The 18,604-nt window shown below is 40.1% G+C and overlaps 1 protein-coding gene across 2 annotated transcripts in view; it reads right to left on the bottom strand.

Moving 5' to 3' along the window:
• The window catches only part of LOC149481190 (NAD kinase-like), a 52,059-nt gene extending 37,676 nt beyond the window's left edge, over window positions 1-14,383 (bottom strand). The window contains exons 1-2 of one of the 2 annotated variants that reach the window (XM_089705609.1): window positions 14,223-14,383; window positions 8,363-8,497 (exon numbers count right to left, since the gene is read on the bottom strand). In XM_089705609.1, the coding sequence (XP_089561735.1) occupies window positions 8,363-8,496 (134 nt within the window). In that variant the 5' untranslated portion in view covers window position 8,497; window positions 14,223-14,383. Of the gene's footprint in view, window positions 1-7,772; window positions 7,903-8,362; window positions 8,498-14,222 lie in introns of those variants that run through there. The other variant, XM_089705612.1, reaches the window with a different exon arrangement.
• Between the last annotated feature and the right edge of the window lie 4,221 nt (window positions 14,384-18,604).

The following is an 18,604-nucleotide window of genomic DNA, read 5'->3' as shown; positions in this document are numbered from 1 at the left end:
CGAAAACGAACAAGGGAAAGAAAATACAGATGTGTTCGTGGCGAAAGCTCGCGCCTTGTTGGCAAGGTTGCCACCGAGTGACTTAACGGAAAAAGTGAAACTAGATATGATATACGGCCTGTTAAATATTCGCATAAGAAAACGACTCCGCAGAGAGGAGTTTACGACATTCGCCGAGTTACTAAAACACGCTAGAAATATTGAAGACTCCATGGGAGAAGAGGTACGACGAGCATCAACAGCGAGGCCATCGCCGTCCGCCGGCGCGAGTACTTTCCGCGCCGCTCCGGCCCCCTCCGCTGGCGGCGAAGCGCAGGCACGAAGCGCGCCCGCGATGCGCGCGCGGCCTGCGGCCTCTGTTTCGCCGCCGCCGCACCGCGCCGCCGCAGCCCTGCACGCGCCCGCGCCGCCGCAGCCGCAAGCGCGCGGAGCGCCTGGCGTGAACGCGACACCTCGGGCTCCTCCGACGACCTCGGCCTCCGGCTCGGGTCATGCACGTCCCTACTGTACCTACTGCAAGCGCTACGGTCACCGACGTGAACAGTGTCGTAAGTTAGAGGACAGAGGTGAGTCTTACAGTCATGACAATAACGCGAGTGAAAGTGCCGTAAATTACGTAAATAAATCGGGAAAGTTCTATAGTCTCGAATTACCCGTGCGCGATCATAACTTTCAAAATCGTTCGTTAAATACAGTGAACAATGACTATTTTAATAGTGAAATGCTGACCGGTATTCCTTATGAAAATGAGTTCTGTCAATCGGACATTTTATTCGCGAACGATACATACAACAATCATGATCACGATGCTCATCCGATTGGTTCACATATTAACCAAAAGTGTATTAAGTCGGATTTTATATGTAATAAATTTTCAAAATATAAAACCTGTAATAAGTCAGATTTTTCGCAAAAATCAACGGATGAAAGAAACAGTAACGTTACTGATGATGTGAATTTAACATATTGTTATGATGATAATTATGTGCGTGTTAAGGACGATGACGACTTGTTGGCATGTAGCGTCGGCGATAGGCCCGTCAAACGTCGCGACTTACGTCCCATTTTCAAAATCGAGATTTTGGGAGTAAATGGTACAGCTTTAATTGATACTGCCGCGAAACACTGTATTGCCGGTCACACACTATATGCTCTCCTTCTACGCAAAGGCCACCCGCTCACGCCCTCGACGAGGCAAATTAAACTCGCCGATGGCCACGCACGTGAAATGAACGTTCTCACTACCACGTTGCAGGTGCGGTTGGAACACGTTATCATCACAATACCATTTCTCATTTTCCCCGAGTCCGGCGACAACGAGACATTACTCGGCATAGATTTCCTTAGGGCTATGGGTGTCGTTATTAATTTCTCCAAGGAATTATGGTATTTTGACAACGATCATCACGTTAAACATACGCTATTTTTTGAACCAACTTCGCGTGGCACTACTTGTGCCTCTACAGATGTTCTCCGGGATGACGAGGGTACTCAGCTGGAGTCGGCAGAACGAGACGAACTCGCTCAGATCCTCGTTAAGCACGCGCACATTTTCCGTCTAGGGGGAGCTCCTACGCCTTTCGCGGAGCACCGTATAGATACAGGTGAACACCCACCGATAGCAGTGCCCCCATACCGTTTGAATCCCGCGAAGAAAGAGGTGATGAAAAAAGAAATTGAGAAAATGCTGCAGGAAGATATAATTGAAGAGTGCGAGTCCGCATGGTGCGCTCCAGCGTTGATGATACCTAAGGCTCGTGGCGGCGTCAGGTTCTGTGTAGATTACAGGCGCCTGAACGCTGTTACCAAATCGGATACGTACCCCATGCCACTAATTGATGAGCTCCTGCAATCAACAAAAAGGAACTGCTTCATGAGCACGCTGGACCTCAGATCTGGGTACTGGCAAGTAAGCGTGCGGGTAGAAGACAGGGATAAGACAGCCTTCATATCTCCGCTCGGCATATATCGCTTTAAGCGCATGCCTTTCGGCCTCAAGAACGCGCCGGCCACATTCCAGCGGCTGATCGACCGCCTCCGCTCCTGCGCATCTTTAAAGGACGTAGTCCTGTTAGCCTACTTGGATGACCTCCTGATAATCTCAAGTGGATTCCAACAGCACCTCAAAGACCTCGAGGCAGTTTTCGAGCGCTTGACTGAATATAACCTCCATGTAAATAGAGAGAAATGTGTTTTTGCAAGGGAGAGAGTAAAGTACCTTGGACACATAATCACACAGGAAGGCGTATCCATCGACAATGATAAGGTTAGCGCTGTACTCGAAATGAAGGAACCGGCAAATCTCAAGCATATGAGAACTTTCCTTCAAACGTGCTCGTGGTTTAGGAAATTCATTCCTAACTTTTCCCAAGTGGCTGAACCGTTAACGCGTTTGACACGAAAGAAACAACCATGGACTTGGGGTGAAGCTCAATTACAAGCTTTCAATGAGCTCAAGCGGCTGCTGACTTCAGCCCCAATTTTGATCCAAGCTGATTTTAGTCGACCTTTTATATTACGAACGGATGCCAGTAATTACGCTTTAGGAGCTGTTTTACTTCAGGGGGAGTTAAAAGAGGAAAGACCAATTGAGTACGCGAGTCGACTCCTTACCTCAGCGGAACGAAACTACTCTACCACCGAGCGTGAAGCTCTGGCGGTGGTATGGGCAGTCGAACGTTTTAGATCATACCTCGATGGGCAACCCGTTATTATTGGAAGTGATCACCAACCACTCCGCTGGCTGCTGACCTTAAAATCACCAACCGGTCGGCTAGTGCGGTGGGCTCTCAAACTCCAGTCGTTTGATATACAATTCCAGTATACTCCAGGTAAAGCAAATGTTGTGGCCGACACACTAAGTAGGCCGATCTGCACAGGAGAAACCCGCGATCAATGCGGCATTTGCTCTGTAATAATAGACGTACCTGTGAAGAAACCGGATCTGTTGAGACAGGAACAGCTGGCAGATCCAGAACTGGAGAAGATTGTCAAGGAGCTCGAAGCCACCGATGAAGTCGCAGCCCAGCGATGGACAGAGCGGGGATATATGATGGATCAAGGAGTGCTGTACCGGTATAACCCCGACTCGGACAGTGAATCACCACAACTCGTAGTTCCAGCTGGTCAACAGCAAGACATCTTGAAGCAATGTCATGACTCTGCAGTAGCAGGGCATCCTGGTATTGACAATACTTACAGGAAAGTATCACAGCTGTACTTCTTCACAGGAATGCGCAGGATAATAGCCGACTACGTGAAAGCCTGCGTTCAATGCCAACGATACAAGGCCACCAATAACAAGCCTCCAGGCCTCCTCCAGACGCCCGTCATGAATCAACGTAACGAGGTGTTGGCCATAGATCTATTCGGCCCATTACCGGAAGGAGAGGAAGGGGAACGGTGGATATTGCTCGTTGAAGACACGGCCACAAGATGGGTAGAACTATACGCACTTAAGGATGCTACAGCTGAAGCCTGCGCACGTGTCCTCATCGAAGAATTCTTCATGCGGTTTGGGTTGCCTCGTCGGATCATATCCGACAACGGAGTTCAGTTCATTTCGGCAGTCATGCGTCAATGTATGTCAGTCTTGGGTGTGACACAGAACTTGGTGCCACTGTACCACCCAGAAGCCAACCCAGCAGAAAGGAAAAACCGCGACCTTAAGGCACAGTTAGCACGATTGGTTGAAGGAGACCATAGTACCTGGCCCAAGAACTTGCCAGTGATCAGATTTGCTCTGAATAGTGCCGTTTGCCGTACAACAGGAACAACACCGGCGTACCTGACATTCGGAAGAGAGCTGCGGTCACCTTCGGAAGCAACACATGACCAACGTGCCATACTGGACAAAGATAACTTTGTTCCACAAATAACACCCTACTTACGACGATTCCTCAGCTCGTTGTCGGCGATCAGAGAACGAGTCGAGAAGCAACAGGACAAGGCGAAAGAATACGCCGACCAGTCGCGTCGGCGGGTAGAATACAAGGTGGGTGATAAGGTGCTACTAAAATCGCACCTCTTGAGCAAAGGTTCAAAGGCACTCACTGCAAAATTCATGCCGAGACGCGATGGTCCTTACATCATCACCAAGAAGATAAGCCCTACGACGTACAACATTGCGCGTATGGAGCTGCCTCACGAGATTATAGGGAAATACCATGTTCAAGATTTGACCCCGTTAATTAGTAACGATGATACTCCGCTGGAACCTGTTAACCCCGTCAAGAAACGCGGACGACCGAAGAAGGTAAAAGAGCAGCTAGTCCAGGAACGAGGGCGTACACCTGAACTAGAGGGGGAGTATATAGTAAACCGTAGTCTTGTAGGTACCCGTGTCTTACCCACAAGGGCCTCTCGCGGACGCCTGCCAATAAGGTTCGCCTCACCTCCCGCGCCCCTCTGTAACGGTCGGCGCGTCTCACGCACGTGCAGCAGGGACGCTTGCCCATAAGGTTCACCTCACCTCCCGCGCCCCTCTGTAACGGCCGGCGCGTCTCCCGCACGTGCAGCCGTTAGGGCAGTCGAGGATAAACCGCGAACGCGACACTACGCCTAACTTTAACGTTTCCCGCGCAAACCCTAACTTGATCTTGTGTGTATTCTCATAATATAGTGTATTGTGACCTTGTGTGGAAAGGCGACCACTGATCCACAACCTTTGTATAAGTATTTTATTAGTAAAGAACTGACATCCACCCCTGAGTTATCATTTCTGCCTGCTGGCAGTGGCGTACCCCATACCTGTGACGACCTATGTCTATAGATTAGAAAATATCAATAGTATGATGGGATACTTTACAATTTACCATAACTAATAATTAAGTTACTGCCGTATAAATGCAGTATAAAGTATACGTGAAATAAATTGAGAAAATAATGAAGAAATCATGCAAATATTTTTATATATTATGAATATAATATTTCCATAAGTATTGCTAGGTACAAGGTACAGTCTTTTTTTAAAATGATAAAAATTGACATTATCAAGAAAATGAAGAAGATATGATAAATAATTTCACTTCTACTATAAGATTGACAGTTTCCTTCGCAGTGTAATGATTAGTGTGAGAGATTGTCTCCATGCTTATTCTTAAATGATTGTGATCTATGAGGACACAGAAAGCAGTATATAAAAAAAACAATATAACATGTACAATGGATCCAAGTCCGACCTACTTTAACCTGTTTCTTTATATTTTATTGGTGTCAGACTCAGACGACTACATTTATAACACCATATTTATACAATGTGATACAATTTTATTCAAGCCATCAATGAACATTGTAAAAACAAATAGTTTAAATTTGTAATGGGTTTACAGTTAAACATTCACATTTGTCAGAAACCTATGGATTTTTTTTAATTTAGGGCCGATTTTTCAATGCCCAGATAAACAGCTAGATAGACTTTATTCTTCAGTTAACAAAATATTCAATTTTTCAATTCACGAATAGGACGTATCTATCGAATAACTACGTTATTTGAGGAATAAATCTATTTGCCGCTCCAACGGCCAGATAGCGCGCTATTCGACGGTTAGGCGTTTGAGTTGACAACTGACGCGTCAAATTTGGGATATTTTCGTATGTCATAACATAGAGCGTAGAATTATTAACAATTAAACCTCTTTCTATATAATTATTTTCAATTAAAATCATATTGAAATTGATGTTTTTGATAGTACTGATACCATGCCATTAAAATTTTGCCGAACGCTACCTTTAAGTATGTCGTTTCCATCGTAAAGTATATAAATTGAAACACAAATTTAACCAAACTCTTTACTCGAATCAAAACAACAATCAACAATCATAGAAGACAAGACAAACTTAAAATGCACATCTGACGTGAGTCATAATGACGGTTGTTGACAAATTGCAAGAGTTGACTCTATCCCGCTCTAACCTGACTAATTTAATATGTTTGTTTCGCCACTCCGAGAGCAGAGCTGCCAATATGGAAATATTTGGTCAGATAGTTGTTCATCAAATAAATCACGATTGAGAAATAGGCGAGCCGTTATGAGTTAGATAAATAATTAAATAAATCTATTCGAGGGGTAGTTACTAGACTGTTTATCTCGGCATTGAAAAATCGGCCCTTATTAGAAATACTTTCGGTGTATTTAAATTTTTCTCTTCTCTTTCTAAGAATGCTTATCCTACCTTATTTTAAAAAATATTTGTCAAAGAGTGTCAAATACGCTATCAGCAAGTGGTGATACTGGTCGGCATAATAGAAAATTATATATATTTTAAGTAACAGCTTTTTTAATCCAATTTTTTATAAGAAACAAATGCTGTGATTCAGGTATTTCTTTAGAAATTTGCGGCACGAATTAAGGGGGGGGAGGGGAGGGAAAGGGAGGGGGGAGGTAAGGGGAGACCCCCTATAAAGTGGGGGGGTGAGGAAACCCCCCCTTCTATTTTTTTTTAATTTTTTTTTGAGATTATATTTATACTAGCTTACCGCCCGCGGCTTCGCCCGCTTTGACTTAAACCTAATAAATTATATACTAAAACCTTCCTCTTGAATCACTCTATCTATTAAAAAAAACCGCATCAAAATCCGTTGCGTAGTTTGAAAGATTTAAGCATACAAAGGGACATAGGGATAGAGAAAGTGACTTTGTTTTATACTATGTAGTGATGTAGGTAGAAATATAACGAAGATTATGGGCTTTCTTGACTGCTCCGGCGCTGCAGAACGTGGCGCTTGCCCCCGTGTACCTTGTTGCAGGCAGGAGTCTTCACTCGCCTTCGTAGCTTCGGCTTTTTGGTCGCCTTTGGCGACCAGCCTCAGCCACTCCGGCTCGCTTGACTCTGCCTGCTCCTCAGCACACGCGGGCGCCACGCTCCTCCGCGCCTCCGACTTTTTAAATACACTCTAGTGTATGACAGACAAGTACCACGTGGAATCGGGGTGGACAGATTCGGTTCTGTGATTAACAATTTGTGTGCAATATACTTACATACAATAAAAACATTTTTTTTAATAATTATTTTTCAAATCTTGTATACATGTTTGATACAATTTACAATGGCAATGAATGGATCCATTTTATTTTTTTCCACCCATCGTCTCCACATACTCTATAATATTATCACCGAAGTTTGCTGGGTGGTTATAGTTATCTTTTTTAAAAAATCTTTTTACAACATGCCACTGGGACTCAAATGGGTCCGAGGCAACAAATGGGTTGTCTGGGTCTGAGTGATTAACTTTTTTATGAACATACCCATATTGCCCCAAACAATCATATGCTCGCCAATAACCCGTATGAATTGTTGTCCCCTCAGCAACATGCTTTTGAATGAACTATGGTTTTTAATATGTACATTAGGACATTTGTTATCTCTTTCAAACACAATTCTTGTAGTTTTGTCAATGTAACTCAAACAATTTTGAACATAATCTCGAAAATTAAAAAAAAAGATTTCTCTGTAATTACACGTTTCCTCACGAAAAGCCGCTAATGTATGTTTCGGGGCATCATTATCGATCGATAAAAATTAAAATCGCGCTGAAATTCGTGCCGCACGTTTCTAAAGTCAACCCGTGATTCATGTTAATTATGTATATCCAGATTTATTTATCTAGAAATCTACTATAATTTCATTAAAATATGGGCTAATTTTAGTTTAATTGTTGTTTCTTTAGGCTACCTAAAGAAATCGCCGATAATGTTTACAAAATAAGGTTATGTTACATAGAGATATTGATACTTTAAAGTAAATGTATAAAATATTGCAATATTTAATACCTTTCATCGTCTTCTTCAATTGCTTTGCTTGTAGTTGCACATTTATTTCTTTTGTTATCCATCTTCATAGCACACAAACCACAAAATAAACTGACGTGCAATCATAATTAGCAAGTTATTACATTGAAAAAAATAACTATAACTACGATTAAATCTATGTTGAACTATAAAAATTCTGTACGTTTGTTTTGTTTATAAACTATTTCTTCTAATCAGAAACAATCATATTATTTTTTCAGGTTATGCCGTGACATTGACAATCACGTAAGTGTCATTTGTCAGTTGTCATCCACCTAGATAATAAAATTATGTAGTAGATACGTAGAACAGTGGTAGAACAACATAAATAAAAGGAATGATTATCTTAAAAACGTGCTAAAAGACGCGAAAGAATAAATTGTGCAAAATAAAGGTTCAAAAACTACATTAATTTATTGTTAAATTTAATTTGTTTTATCATCGCAAATATACAGTAATACAATTTGCTATTCGTTGTTTCAGGAGTACCAAATTTGCTTCGCTTGCTATGTATAAAAAGTAAAACGTTACTAATTGTCCTTATTACCTACTACCCTTATTTTATAACTTACCGGAATGTATTCAACTTGTCAATCACACCGCTTAGAGGATTTTTGCGGAGAGGTCCGGGGGATCCACCAGGCGAGTTCTCTCTGGACTCCGCAGCGAGTGCCCGAGCGACCATCAGGTCTTGTTCGTTTAACATCCTGCAAAGTAAATGAAAACCATGCTTTTAATGAATGCTTTCCTTTTCCACCTTTACACATAGGTAAAGATATCTTTTACTGTATAATTGTCTCCTAATTTATTTCGTTAAAAGATTACGTTCATAAACTATATTTCGAGTTTGTTAAAATTTCCCCTGATATTTTTATTATAAAAATACATGGACGTATAAAAAAAGACGGACGCCGTATTACGAACAAACAACGTGAAGCCACAATAGTAAGCTAGCGATCGTGTAAAGACAATGAACACGCACACACTCTCACCATAGTAAGCTAGTCGGCCGCCATTACGTCGTGAACTACCGACCGATTAACTGCGTCACTGTTTCACAAAAAATATTTAAAATGCTGTCTTGCGTGGTTAAATGGTGTCGCAACAGTACTATTTTAAATAACAAAACACAAGGGATTACATTCCAAAGGGAAGCAAGTTATTTCATTAATGTTTTAATGACAAAATTATTACGGCAAAATTTATAGAAAAAAAATACAGCCGCCATTGTCATCAGGACAGCTGTTGCCATGGCAACATGGCACACACACATGGATGTGTCGCCGCCATTACTAGGCTTCACTCAATGTTTAGGCGATATACCGTCCGTCTTTTTTTATACGTCCATGTAAAAATAATTCTAAAACTAAATCTTATCCTACATAATATAGTATCAATAACTAATTACACCATTAAATTTTTCTGAGTTTTAGCCACATTGTAACTAGGTAAACTTTCAAATTAAAAATATTTTGTAACGAAGTTCCTTATCGTGCATTTTCATGTTTTCACAAGGCACAAAAAAATTGCGTAGGTAGGTAATATATTTTATTGAATGTGCAAAGATTTGTGGTCCGGTTGTCGAATATTGCGCAGGGTCAACATAATACTTTATATGATAAACATATTAGGGTGGTGGCATTGGCAGTCTACCAAAATGCACTTTAGGTTTCACCTCAATTTAGTTTTTATAAAATGACTTTATTACATAATTTATAATGCCTTAAAACAAATTAGAATGTAAAAAACAAGATCTTTTAATTTTAATTTCTTTAGTTGCGTAAATACAAGAATTTGCGGTAGGTATTAAGTTATTTACATATAATTGGTTAAGAAAAAACTACTTACATAGGTAACTACGCACCTAATAGAATCTGCCACGGGAATCTGCATATTTATAGACTTTACATCACGTAGAATAACAAAAATCCTCACGTGTTTACTAACTGACATGATTTTACGAAATTACGATAACAGAATACAGAAGTTATTTCTATCGAATATAATTTTTAGAACTATTTCATTGTAGTAAAACCTTTTTTAAAAAAATTAGTAATAAGTAACTAATAGTTGTATACGTAGTATATTATTATTAGTCTGTGCTAATAGATAGCGTATTTTCCAAAACTCCCGCCAAAACTCAAGATTGATTATAAAATATATGACACATAATATTTATTATAATGTATAGGTATTGTATTAATAAAGATAATAAGGCGTGCTTTGTTCATCGCTCAAGGCAAAATTGCATATAAATTAGAAGGTTTCGAATTAAGAACACATTCATTGAATCATAGAAAGTTATTAGCCGTGTCGTAATATCGTAGGTAGATACGATGTTAGACCCTCAAACTAAACCTGTAATGTAATGTCATGAACACGATGTTATTTGCATAGGCAATGTCATTACTCAAAAAAATAAATATAAACAACTGGCTTTCCGCCCGCAGCTTCGCCCGCATAGTCAAGGGAAATTACCAAAAAATTGAGGTGGCTTCCCCAGTAAATAGTAATAGCAAATAGGTAGGTAGCCTATATCATTCTCCAGCTCTTCCTCCGAAAGAAAAAAACCACGCCTTCGTAATTTATGAATTACTATGGATATTTTTATCATATTATAAGCGAAATTTTCCATTCATTCCCTAAAATGATGGAAAGCAAAATTATTGTTTTTGAGAAATTTTGTAAAGTAACACTATATAGACCCCATTGCTGCAATTATTGGTAAACATAGTAGGAATTGAAATTAAAACATATTATACCTAATAGTGGAAAAGTTTCAGATATAAAAATTGATCAACAAACTTGATTTACTTTATAGTACCGGACACTTACCGAGTAAGTGTTCCTTTCTTTATGTTTACCCTTATAGACATAGGTCGTCACAGGTATGGGGTACGCCACTGCCAGCAGGCAGAAATGATAACTCAGGGGTGGATGTCAGTTCTTTACTAATAAAATACTTATACAAAGGTTGTGGATCAGTGGTCGCCTTTCCACACAAGGTCACAATACACTATATTATGAGAATACACACAAGATCAAGTTAGGGTTTGCGCGGGAAACGTTAAAGTTAGGCGTAGTGTCGCGTTCGCGGTTTATCCTCGACTGCCCTAACGGCTGCACGTGCGGGAGACGCGCCGGCCGTTACAGAGGGGCGCGGGAGGTGAGGTGAACCTTATGGGCAAGCGTCCCTGCTGCACGTGCGTGAGACGCGCCGACCGTTACAGAGGGGCGCGGGAGGTGAGGCGAACCTTATTGGCAGGCGTCCGCGAGAGGCCCTTGTGGGTAAGACACGGGTACCTACAAGACTACGGTTTACTATATACTCCCCCTCTAGTTCAGGTGTACGCCCTCGTTCCTGGACTAGCTGCTCTTTTACCTTCTTCGGTCGTCCGCGTTTCTTGACGGGGTTAACAGGTTCCGGCGGAGTATCATCGTTACTAATGAACGGGGTCAAATCTTGAACATGGTATTTCCCTATAATCTCGTGAGGCAGCTCCATACGCGCAATGTTGTACGTCGTAGGGCTTATCTTCTTGGTGATGATGTAAGGACCATCGCGTCTCGGCATGAATTTTGCAGTGAGTGCCTTTGAACCTTTGCTCAAGAGGTGCGATTTTAGTAGCACCTTATCACCCACCTTGTATTCTACCCGCCGACGCGACTGGTCGGCGTATTCTTTCGCCTTGTCCTGTTGCTTCTCGACTCGTTCTCTGATTGCCGACAACGAGCTGAGGAATCGTCGTAAGTAGGGTGTTATTTGTGGAACAAAGTTATCTTTGTCCAGTATGGCACGTTGGTCATGTGTTGCTTCCGAAGGTGACCGCAGCTCTCTTCCGAATGTCAGGTACGCCGGTGTTGTTCCTGTTGTACGGCAAACGGCACTATTCAGAGCAAATCTGATCACTGGCAAGTTGCACTTGGGCCAGGTACTATGGTCTCCTTCAACCAATCGTGCTAACTGTGCCTTAAGATCGCGGTTTTTCCTTTCTGCTGGGTTGGCTTCTGGGTGGTACAGTGGCACCAAGTTCTGTGTCACACCCAAGACTGACATACATTGACGCATGACTGCCGAAATGAACTGAACTCCGTTGTCGGATATGATCCGACGAGGCAACCCAAACCGCATGAAGAATTCTTCGATGAGGACACGTGCGCAGGCTTCAGCTGTAGCATCCTTAAGTGCGTATAGTTCTACCCATCTTGTGGCCGTGTCTTCAACGAGCAATATCCACCGTTCCCCTTCCTCTCCTTCCGGTAATGGGCCGAATAGATCTATGGCCAACACCTCGTTACGTTGATTCATGACGGGCGTCTGGAGGAGGCCTGGAGGCTTGTTATTGGTGGCCTTGTATCGTTGGCATTGAACGCAGGCTTTCACGTAGTCGACTATTATCCTGCGCATTCCTGTGAAGAAGTACAGCTGTGATACTTTCCTGTAAGTATTGTCAATACCAGGATGCCCTGCTACTGCAGAGTCATGACATTGCTTCAAGATGTCTTGCTGTTGACCAGCTGGAACTACGAGTTGTGGTGATTCACTGTCCGAGTCGAGGATAAACCGCGAACGCGACACTACGCCTAACTTTAACGTTTCCCGCGCAAACCCTAACTTGATCTTGTGTGTATTCTCATAATATAGTGTATTGTGACCTTGTGTGGAAAGGCGACCACTGATCCACAACCTTTGTATAAGTATTTTATTAGTAAAGAACTGACATCCACCCCTGAGTTATCATTTCTGCCTGCTGGCAGTGGCGTACCCCATACCTGTGACGACCTATGTCTATATCTCGAACACGTCTGTATTTTCTTTCCCTTGTTCGTTTTCGAACAAGTCGCGGTATATTCTGTGGGGCGGCCGTCGGTCGCCGTAAGCGCTTCTTAAGTTAAATACGACCTCGTCCCACGTAGATATTTGACTCTTAATGCCCTGCCACCAGGTGGCCGCATCATACGTCAACAACATTGACATTCCTTTAATTGCGTTGGTATCAGCCACGTTGGCGCACTCTTTGTAGCTTTCCACTGCGTCTATGAATCCTTCTATCGATTCGTTCGGTGCGCCGCTAAATACCGCCTTACACCGCGCAAAATTACCGTTTTCGGCCGTCGGCGCGGGAGTCGAGGTCATTGCGCGGTTTCCCATAATACTATCCAGGATTTCTTTTATCGCATTTGTTTGTGTTCTCTGAAGACCTTCCAGGAGCATGGAAACACTCTCTTGCGAGTATGTTGCGTCAGCGAAGTGAGGGGCGGGGGGGGTTTGGGGAATGCGTGTTGCATCATCCCCCTCGCCGCCATGCTGGTACTCCTGTTGTTGTTGTCTGGTACGCGTCATTATTATTAATTGAAATAACGGATAGTTCGTACGAATTCAACTACACAACACGAATCGTTTAACCACTAATCCACCCACTGTTGGGACGCCAGATATAGACATAGGTCGTCACAGGTATGGGGTACGCCACTGCCAGCAGGCAGAAATGATAACTCAGGGGTGGATGTCAGTTCTTTACTAATAAAATACTTATACAAAGGTTGTGGATCAGTGGTCGCCTTTCCACACAAGGTCACAATACACTATATTATGAGAATACACACAAGATCAAGTTAGGGTTTGCGCGGGAAACGTTAAAGTTAGGCGTAGTGTCGCGTTCGCGGTTTATCCTCGACTGCCCTAACGGCTGCACGTGCGGGAGACGCGCCGGCCGTTACAGAGGGGCGCGGGAGGTGAGGTGAACCTTATGGGCAAGCGTCCCTGCTGCACGTGCGTGAGACGCGCCGACCGTTACAGAGGGGCGCGGGAGGTGAGGCGAACCTTATTGGCAGGCGTCCGCGAGAGGCCCTTGTGGGTAAGACACGGGTACCTACAAGACTACGGTTTACTATACCCTTCTTTTTTACAATATTTATTTTGCGAATTAGAATAGTCGATGTCTAGTCATATTCCTGTTTAAAGTATATATGTTTAAAATTTAAATTAACAGATTATACAATCAGGTGTTCGTACCTCATGCTATATGTATCTAAGCAGCTTCTGTTATTTATAAAAAAAATCTAACAACCAATAATTTAAACCGTAAAGAGCGCGTTATGAGCATTTTGAGCTCGGAGCAATTTTGTTGAGTGCATCCGATAATCCGATACTAGCACAGATAATATAATACTGTAATCTTTACTAGAGGTATAGTTATGTTAATTAGCTTTACATTTACTAAACACACATAATATAGAACAAGGTTCGGTGAATTGGTGAATGGAAAGTGAAAATCCATCTATTGTTCCGTTTTAGGCTTCAGTGATAACACTTCCTATAGTTACCGATTTACACATTTTTTTGTGACTAAAATATACTGTTTATCAGATTGTAGTGTTCTTTAAAACACAACGTGTACTATAATTAGTTTATTTCCTTTTTATACTCACTTGAAAAATAGTGAAGTACTAACTACGGTGGGGTTTCACAATTTCTTATATTTTTAACATATCACTGAAATATACAGTTAGTTTTATGGAATATGCAGGTGTCACTACACATTATAATTCACTACAATAAAATAATTTTCAGAGCGCACAAGGCGACGGAAAAAAAACGGAGCGTGTGCGCGTGAGAGAATTTTGTATTACAATGCTCACGTTTATTTTTGCTAGGGGTCGGTCGGTAGGTTAGGTACAGGCGTACAGCATCCGTCAATGAAGTAAGCCATGGTCATATCGAGCCTCTCACTTCATCAATGGTTTGCCGACAGCTGGTAGAACCCGCAACTTCGACTATGTAATTAATATAAATTAGGTGTACCTAATTACGTACAAATGGTCACATAAATTGTATTGAATTGGATTCCGATAGCTATTTATTTCCATTTGTAATTCACAACATTACTTGTCTTGACTATAAATTATAATGGGTTTAATTATTACAGAACTAGCTTTCCACAATTCCGGGATAAAACCTATCCTATGTCCCGGGGTAAAAAGTAGCCTATGTCCTTTCTCGGGTATCAAAATATCTCCATACCAAATTTCATGCAAATTGGTTCAGTAGTTTAGGCGTGAATCGTGATTGAGTAACAGACAGACAGACAGAGTTACTTTCACATTTATAATATAATATTAGTATGGATATAGTATGGATTTTTGCTTCACACGACACATAAATTCGCTACTTATGAATTATGATGTAAATGTAAACGCACGTGTTTTGTAATTACATAATATGTGTCACGTATCGAGCTTTTAATCTACAATATATCAACTTCATAAGTGATTATTGGATACACATTTATTATATTTATGGCTGTCCATATTGAGCTTATATTGGGCATGTATCCTAGCAATATAAAATACTGGGAAAGTATTAACTATTATGAATGTTATCTTATCTAATTATATGAACTAGACTAGATACAAAAGTATAACATAATCTACGAGAGCTATCCCTACCTCTCATACCACAGACTAATAATAAATAATAATATATGTACTACATAGAAATACCTTACAATAAAACTAACAATTGGCTTCCCCGGTTCTCCTTTCCAGTTCATTAAATTGTTTATTTATTTATTTTATTTTTAGCACACTGCACAAATGAATGTGTGTACAAATTATTAATAAATTTTATGGGTGTACATATTATATGTATCGGTCAATTAAGGAAAGCTGGCATGTTCACAGTACTCACACTTATGCAATTTCACTTACAGTATGTTCAAAAATAAATGCGACTCTAGTTTCATTTTAGACTTGAATTGTAAAATGGGTGCGTTGTAGATAAATATATGCAAATATAATTATGTACTTATGAAAGCTCTCATAATTTACCTGTAAAATTATAATTTAAAAGTAAATCAATTGATGAAGTTAATTATTTATTCTAATAATAACCAATTGGATAAAAGTATTAATAATCATTCAATTATCAAATAATAATTAAATTTCAGGTCATAAAAACAATACAAATAACACGTGCGCTTACTCCCAACACACGGATGGTTGTTTTGATAATGATTTAAATAACGGGCGTTTTTTTAATAATGTGATAACTCTGATTATTAATTAGTAATTTGATTTTTGAAAAAAAAAATGCCGATTTTAGTCAAAATTTATATTTTTCTAACAAGATCCTTATCATATAAATTTCCACCTTGGTGAGAAAAATTGACATTTCTAATGAAAATGAACAAAAAATTAAATGATTTTATTAAATACTGTAAAATAGTCTATAATTCTTCCATTTACTGTATCACAAAATTCTTCATAGATTTTTAGATATTCGTACTACACCAATTACATCACCCTATATTTATAAACAATTGCAAAATATGACACATACATAGGCCGGGAGATACTGACACAAAATTTCGGGTCATTTGTAACAGAATGGCGGTTCTACAGAGGTCTTATTACGCAATGACTAAAAGAAAAATGATGGTCAGAACTCAGAACGCTGGTACCGGCGGACTAGTCGCGTGGGCGTTAGTCGAACTCGTCGGATAAATAGCGAAAGTCAAACGATTTGTAACACAAAAATTTTAGAATTCACCGATAGCCCATAAAAAAGATGTAGGCGGTAGTGTCATGCCATACTTTTCCGGTGTAACTTACAGCCATACCGACGCGTCACGCGATGCGTTGATTAAAAAAAAAACAATTCAAACATTTGTACCAGGCTAACTTTTGCACAGGTAATCATCATTGTGCAGACATTTACGAAAATCGCCATGCCATACTTTTCGGACGATTCCAAATGGCCACCATACCGCCGAAAATCTGCAAAAAAAAATTTTTTTCGCCAAACAATTTGTACCAGTATTGCATTTGGATTTTTGGAGAGTATTTGATAAAATGTGACCATTATTATATTTGCCATACTTCTAGTAGGGGGAAAAAGTGCTGCCATACTTGAAAATTAATTTATTCGTCACGTTTCAAAAATACGACTGTACAATACGTAAAATAATTTTTAAAGTGAAACTTTTATTACATCATCTCAAACTTTTTGGTCTGTGTAGCGCATGTCGCGTGTATCGCGGCTGCCGAGTAGGTATACCTACTCGGCAGCCGACCGTCACGTGACATGCGCTACAAAAAGCAGTGTTCGGAACCGCTCGAACAGTTTCACTTTTACCGTGGTTTCATAAAACCACACAACATTTTTTTTACAGTATGGGATCATTATATTCTGTTTGTTTGTATACAATTCTACCTAGAAAAAAATATCGCAGATTGCAAACATGGGGCGGATGATTGTAAGACTTAAGCCAAGACGTAAAAAAAAATGAAAAGAATTGGCGATATGTACCAGTACGGCATTTTTGGAAAGTATATGATGCAACGTGACCATTATTATATTTGCCATACTTTTAATAGAGGGAAAAATTAGTGCCATACTGCTACAAATCGTTCAAACTACGAATAAAATCTTACAATAAGAAAAAAATCTTATACACATTCGCCACCTCCCACAGGTATGGCATTATCACACTTCTATTTATAATCATTCAGGAGTTGTTGAAAAAAAATGTAGGGTGGTACAAATCTTTTGGCGAGAAAAAAAAATTCAAAAATTATATGGTATGGCGACCATTTGGAATCGTCCGAAAAGTATGGCATGGCGATTTTAGTAAATGGCTGCACGACGATGGGTACCTGTGCAAAAGTGAGCCCGGTACAAATGGTTGAATTGTTTTTTTTTAAATCAACGCATTTACGTCGGTATGGCGGACTGTAAGTCACATCGTAAAAGTATGGCATGACACTACCGCCTACATCTTTTTTAAGGGCTATCGGTAAATTCTAAAATTTTTGTGTTACAAATCGTTGGACTTTCGCTATTTATCCGACGAGTGTGACTAACGCCCACGCGACTAGTCCGCCGGTACCAGCGTTCTGACCATCATTTTTCTTTTTGTCATTGCGTACTAAGACCCCTCTAGACCGCCATCCTGTTACAAATGACCCGAAATTTTGTGTCAGTATCTCTCGGCCTAACATGTGCAATGTGTAAATGTGTTGACGTTCCAGCTCTTCTTAATATACCTGTATAATTTATTTTTTATGTAAACAAATCAATACATAACAATATTAATTTAACTTACCGGCACAGCCATTTAAAATTGATTAAAAATAATTAATGTACTTAATAATTATTTATGTAAAAAAATACCGCGACGCGGACGCGACGTTCGCAAAAACGAAGGAGTTTCTGAGTGCGTCTGTATATTTTTTGGCGTTATGTTGCTGTGATTGTTATCATATTACCTACTCCGTAGTTTTCAATCGATTGAATGGATTATTTTTGTGTTTGATAGAAAATTTATGTAACTAAATGGTGTAGGTAACTATTACTTTTTAATTCATCTCTCAAACATAGTTGATATATTTTTTTAACGAACTGATTGAGTATTTGAATTGATCCATTTGGTGGTTATAATTTTACTTTGTAAATAAAAGAATAAAAATCAAGAGCAAGCGCCTCTAGCAGTTTTAATTAATAAAGTTTAAACATTTAATAGTAATCAAATGATAAGAGATTGCTTGTTATCAGTTACATTATGTGAGTTCATCATATCGTAATCTCCTACTTATTATAAGAAAATTCGCTCATGAATCATCCGCTATAAAAAAAAAGGGATCTATTTTTGAAAATTTTATCATTGTTGCCATCATTCAGGTTTATTTTTGGCACCACAAAAACAAGCAATCTATTAAAATAAAAGTGAATGGTATATCTTTATCTACCTACAGTTCATATAATATAGAAGAGATAACAACGGCTTGTATTATGTTTTTATAAGATTAAATAG

Source organism: Colias philodice, chromosome 17, assembly GCF_061535455.1.
Source record: "Colias philodice isolate Cphi_HAF_F1 chromosome 17, ilColPhil1 Martin Lab GWU primary, whole genome shotgun sequence".
Taxonomy (NCBI): domain Eukaryota; kingdom Metazoa; phylum Arthropoda; class Insecta; order Lepidoptera; family Pieridae; genus Colias; species Colias philodice.
This window is presented reverse-complemented; position numbering and strand designations above follow the sequence as displayed.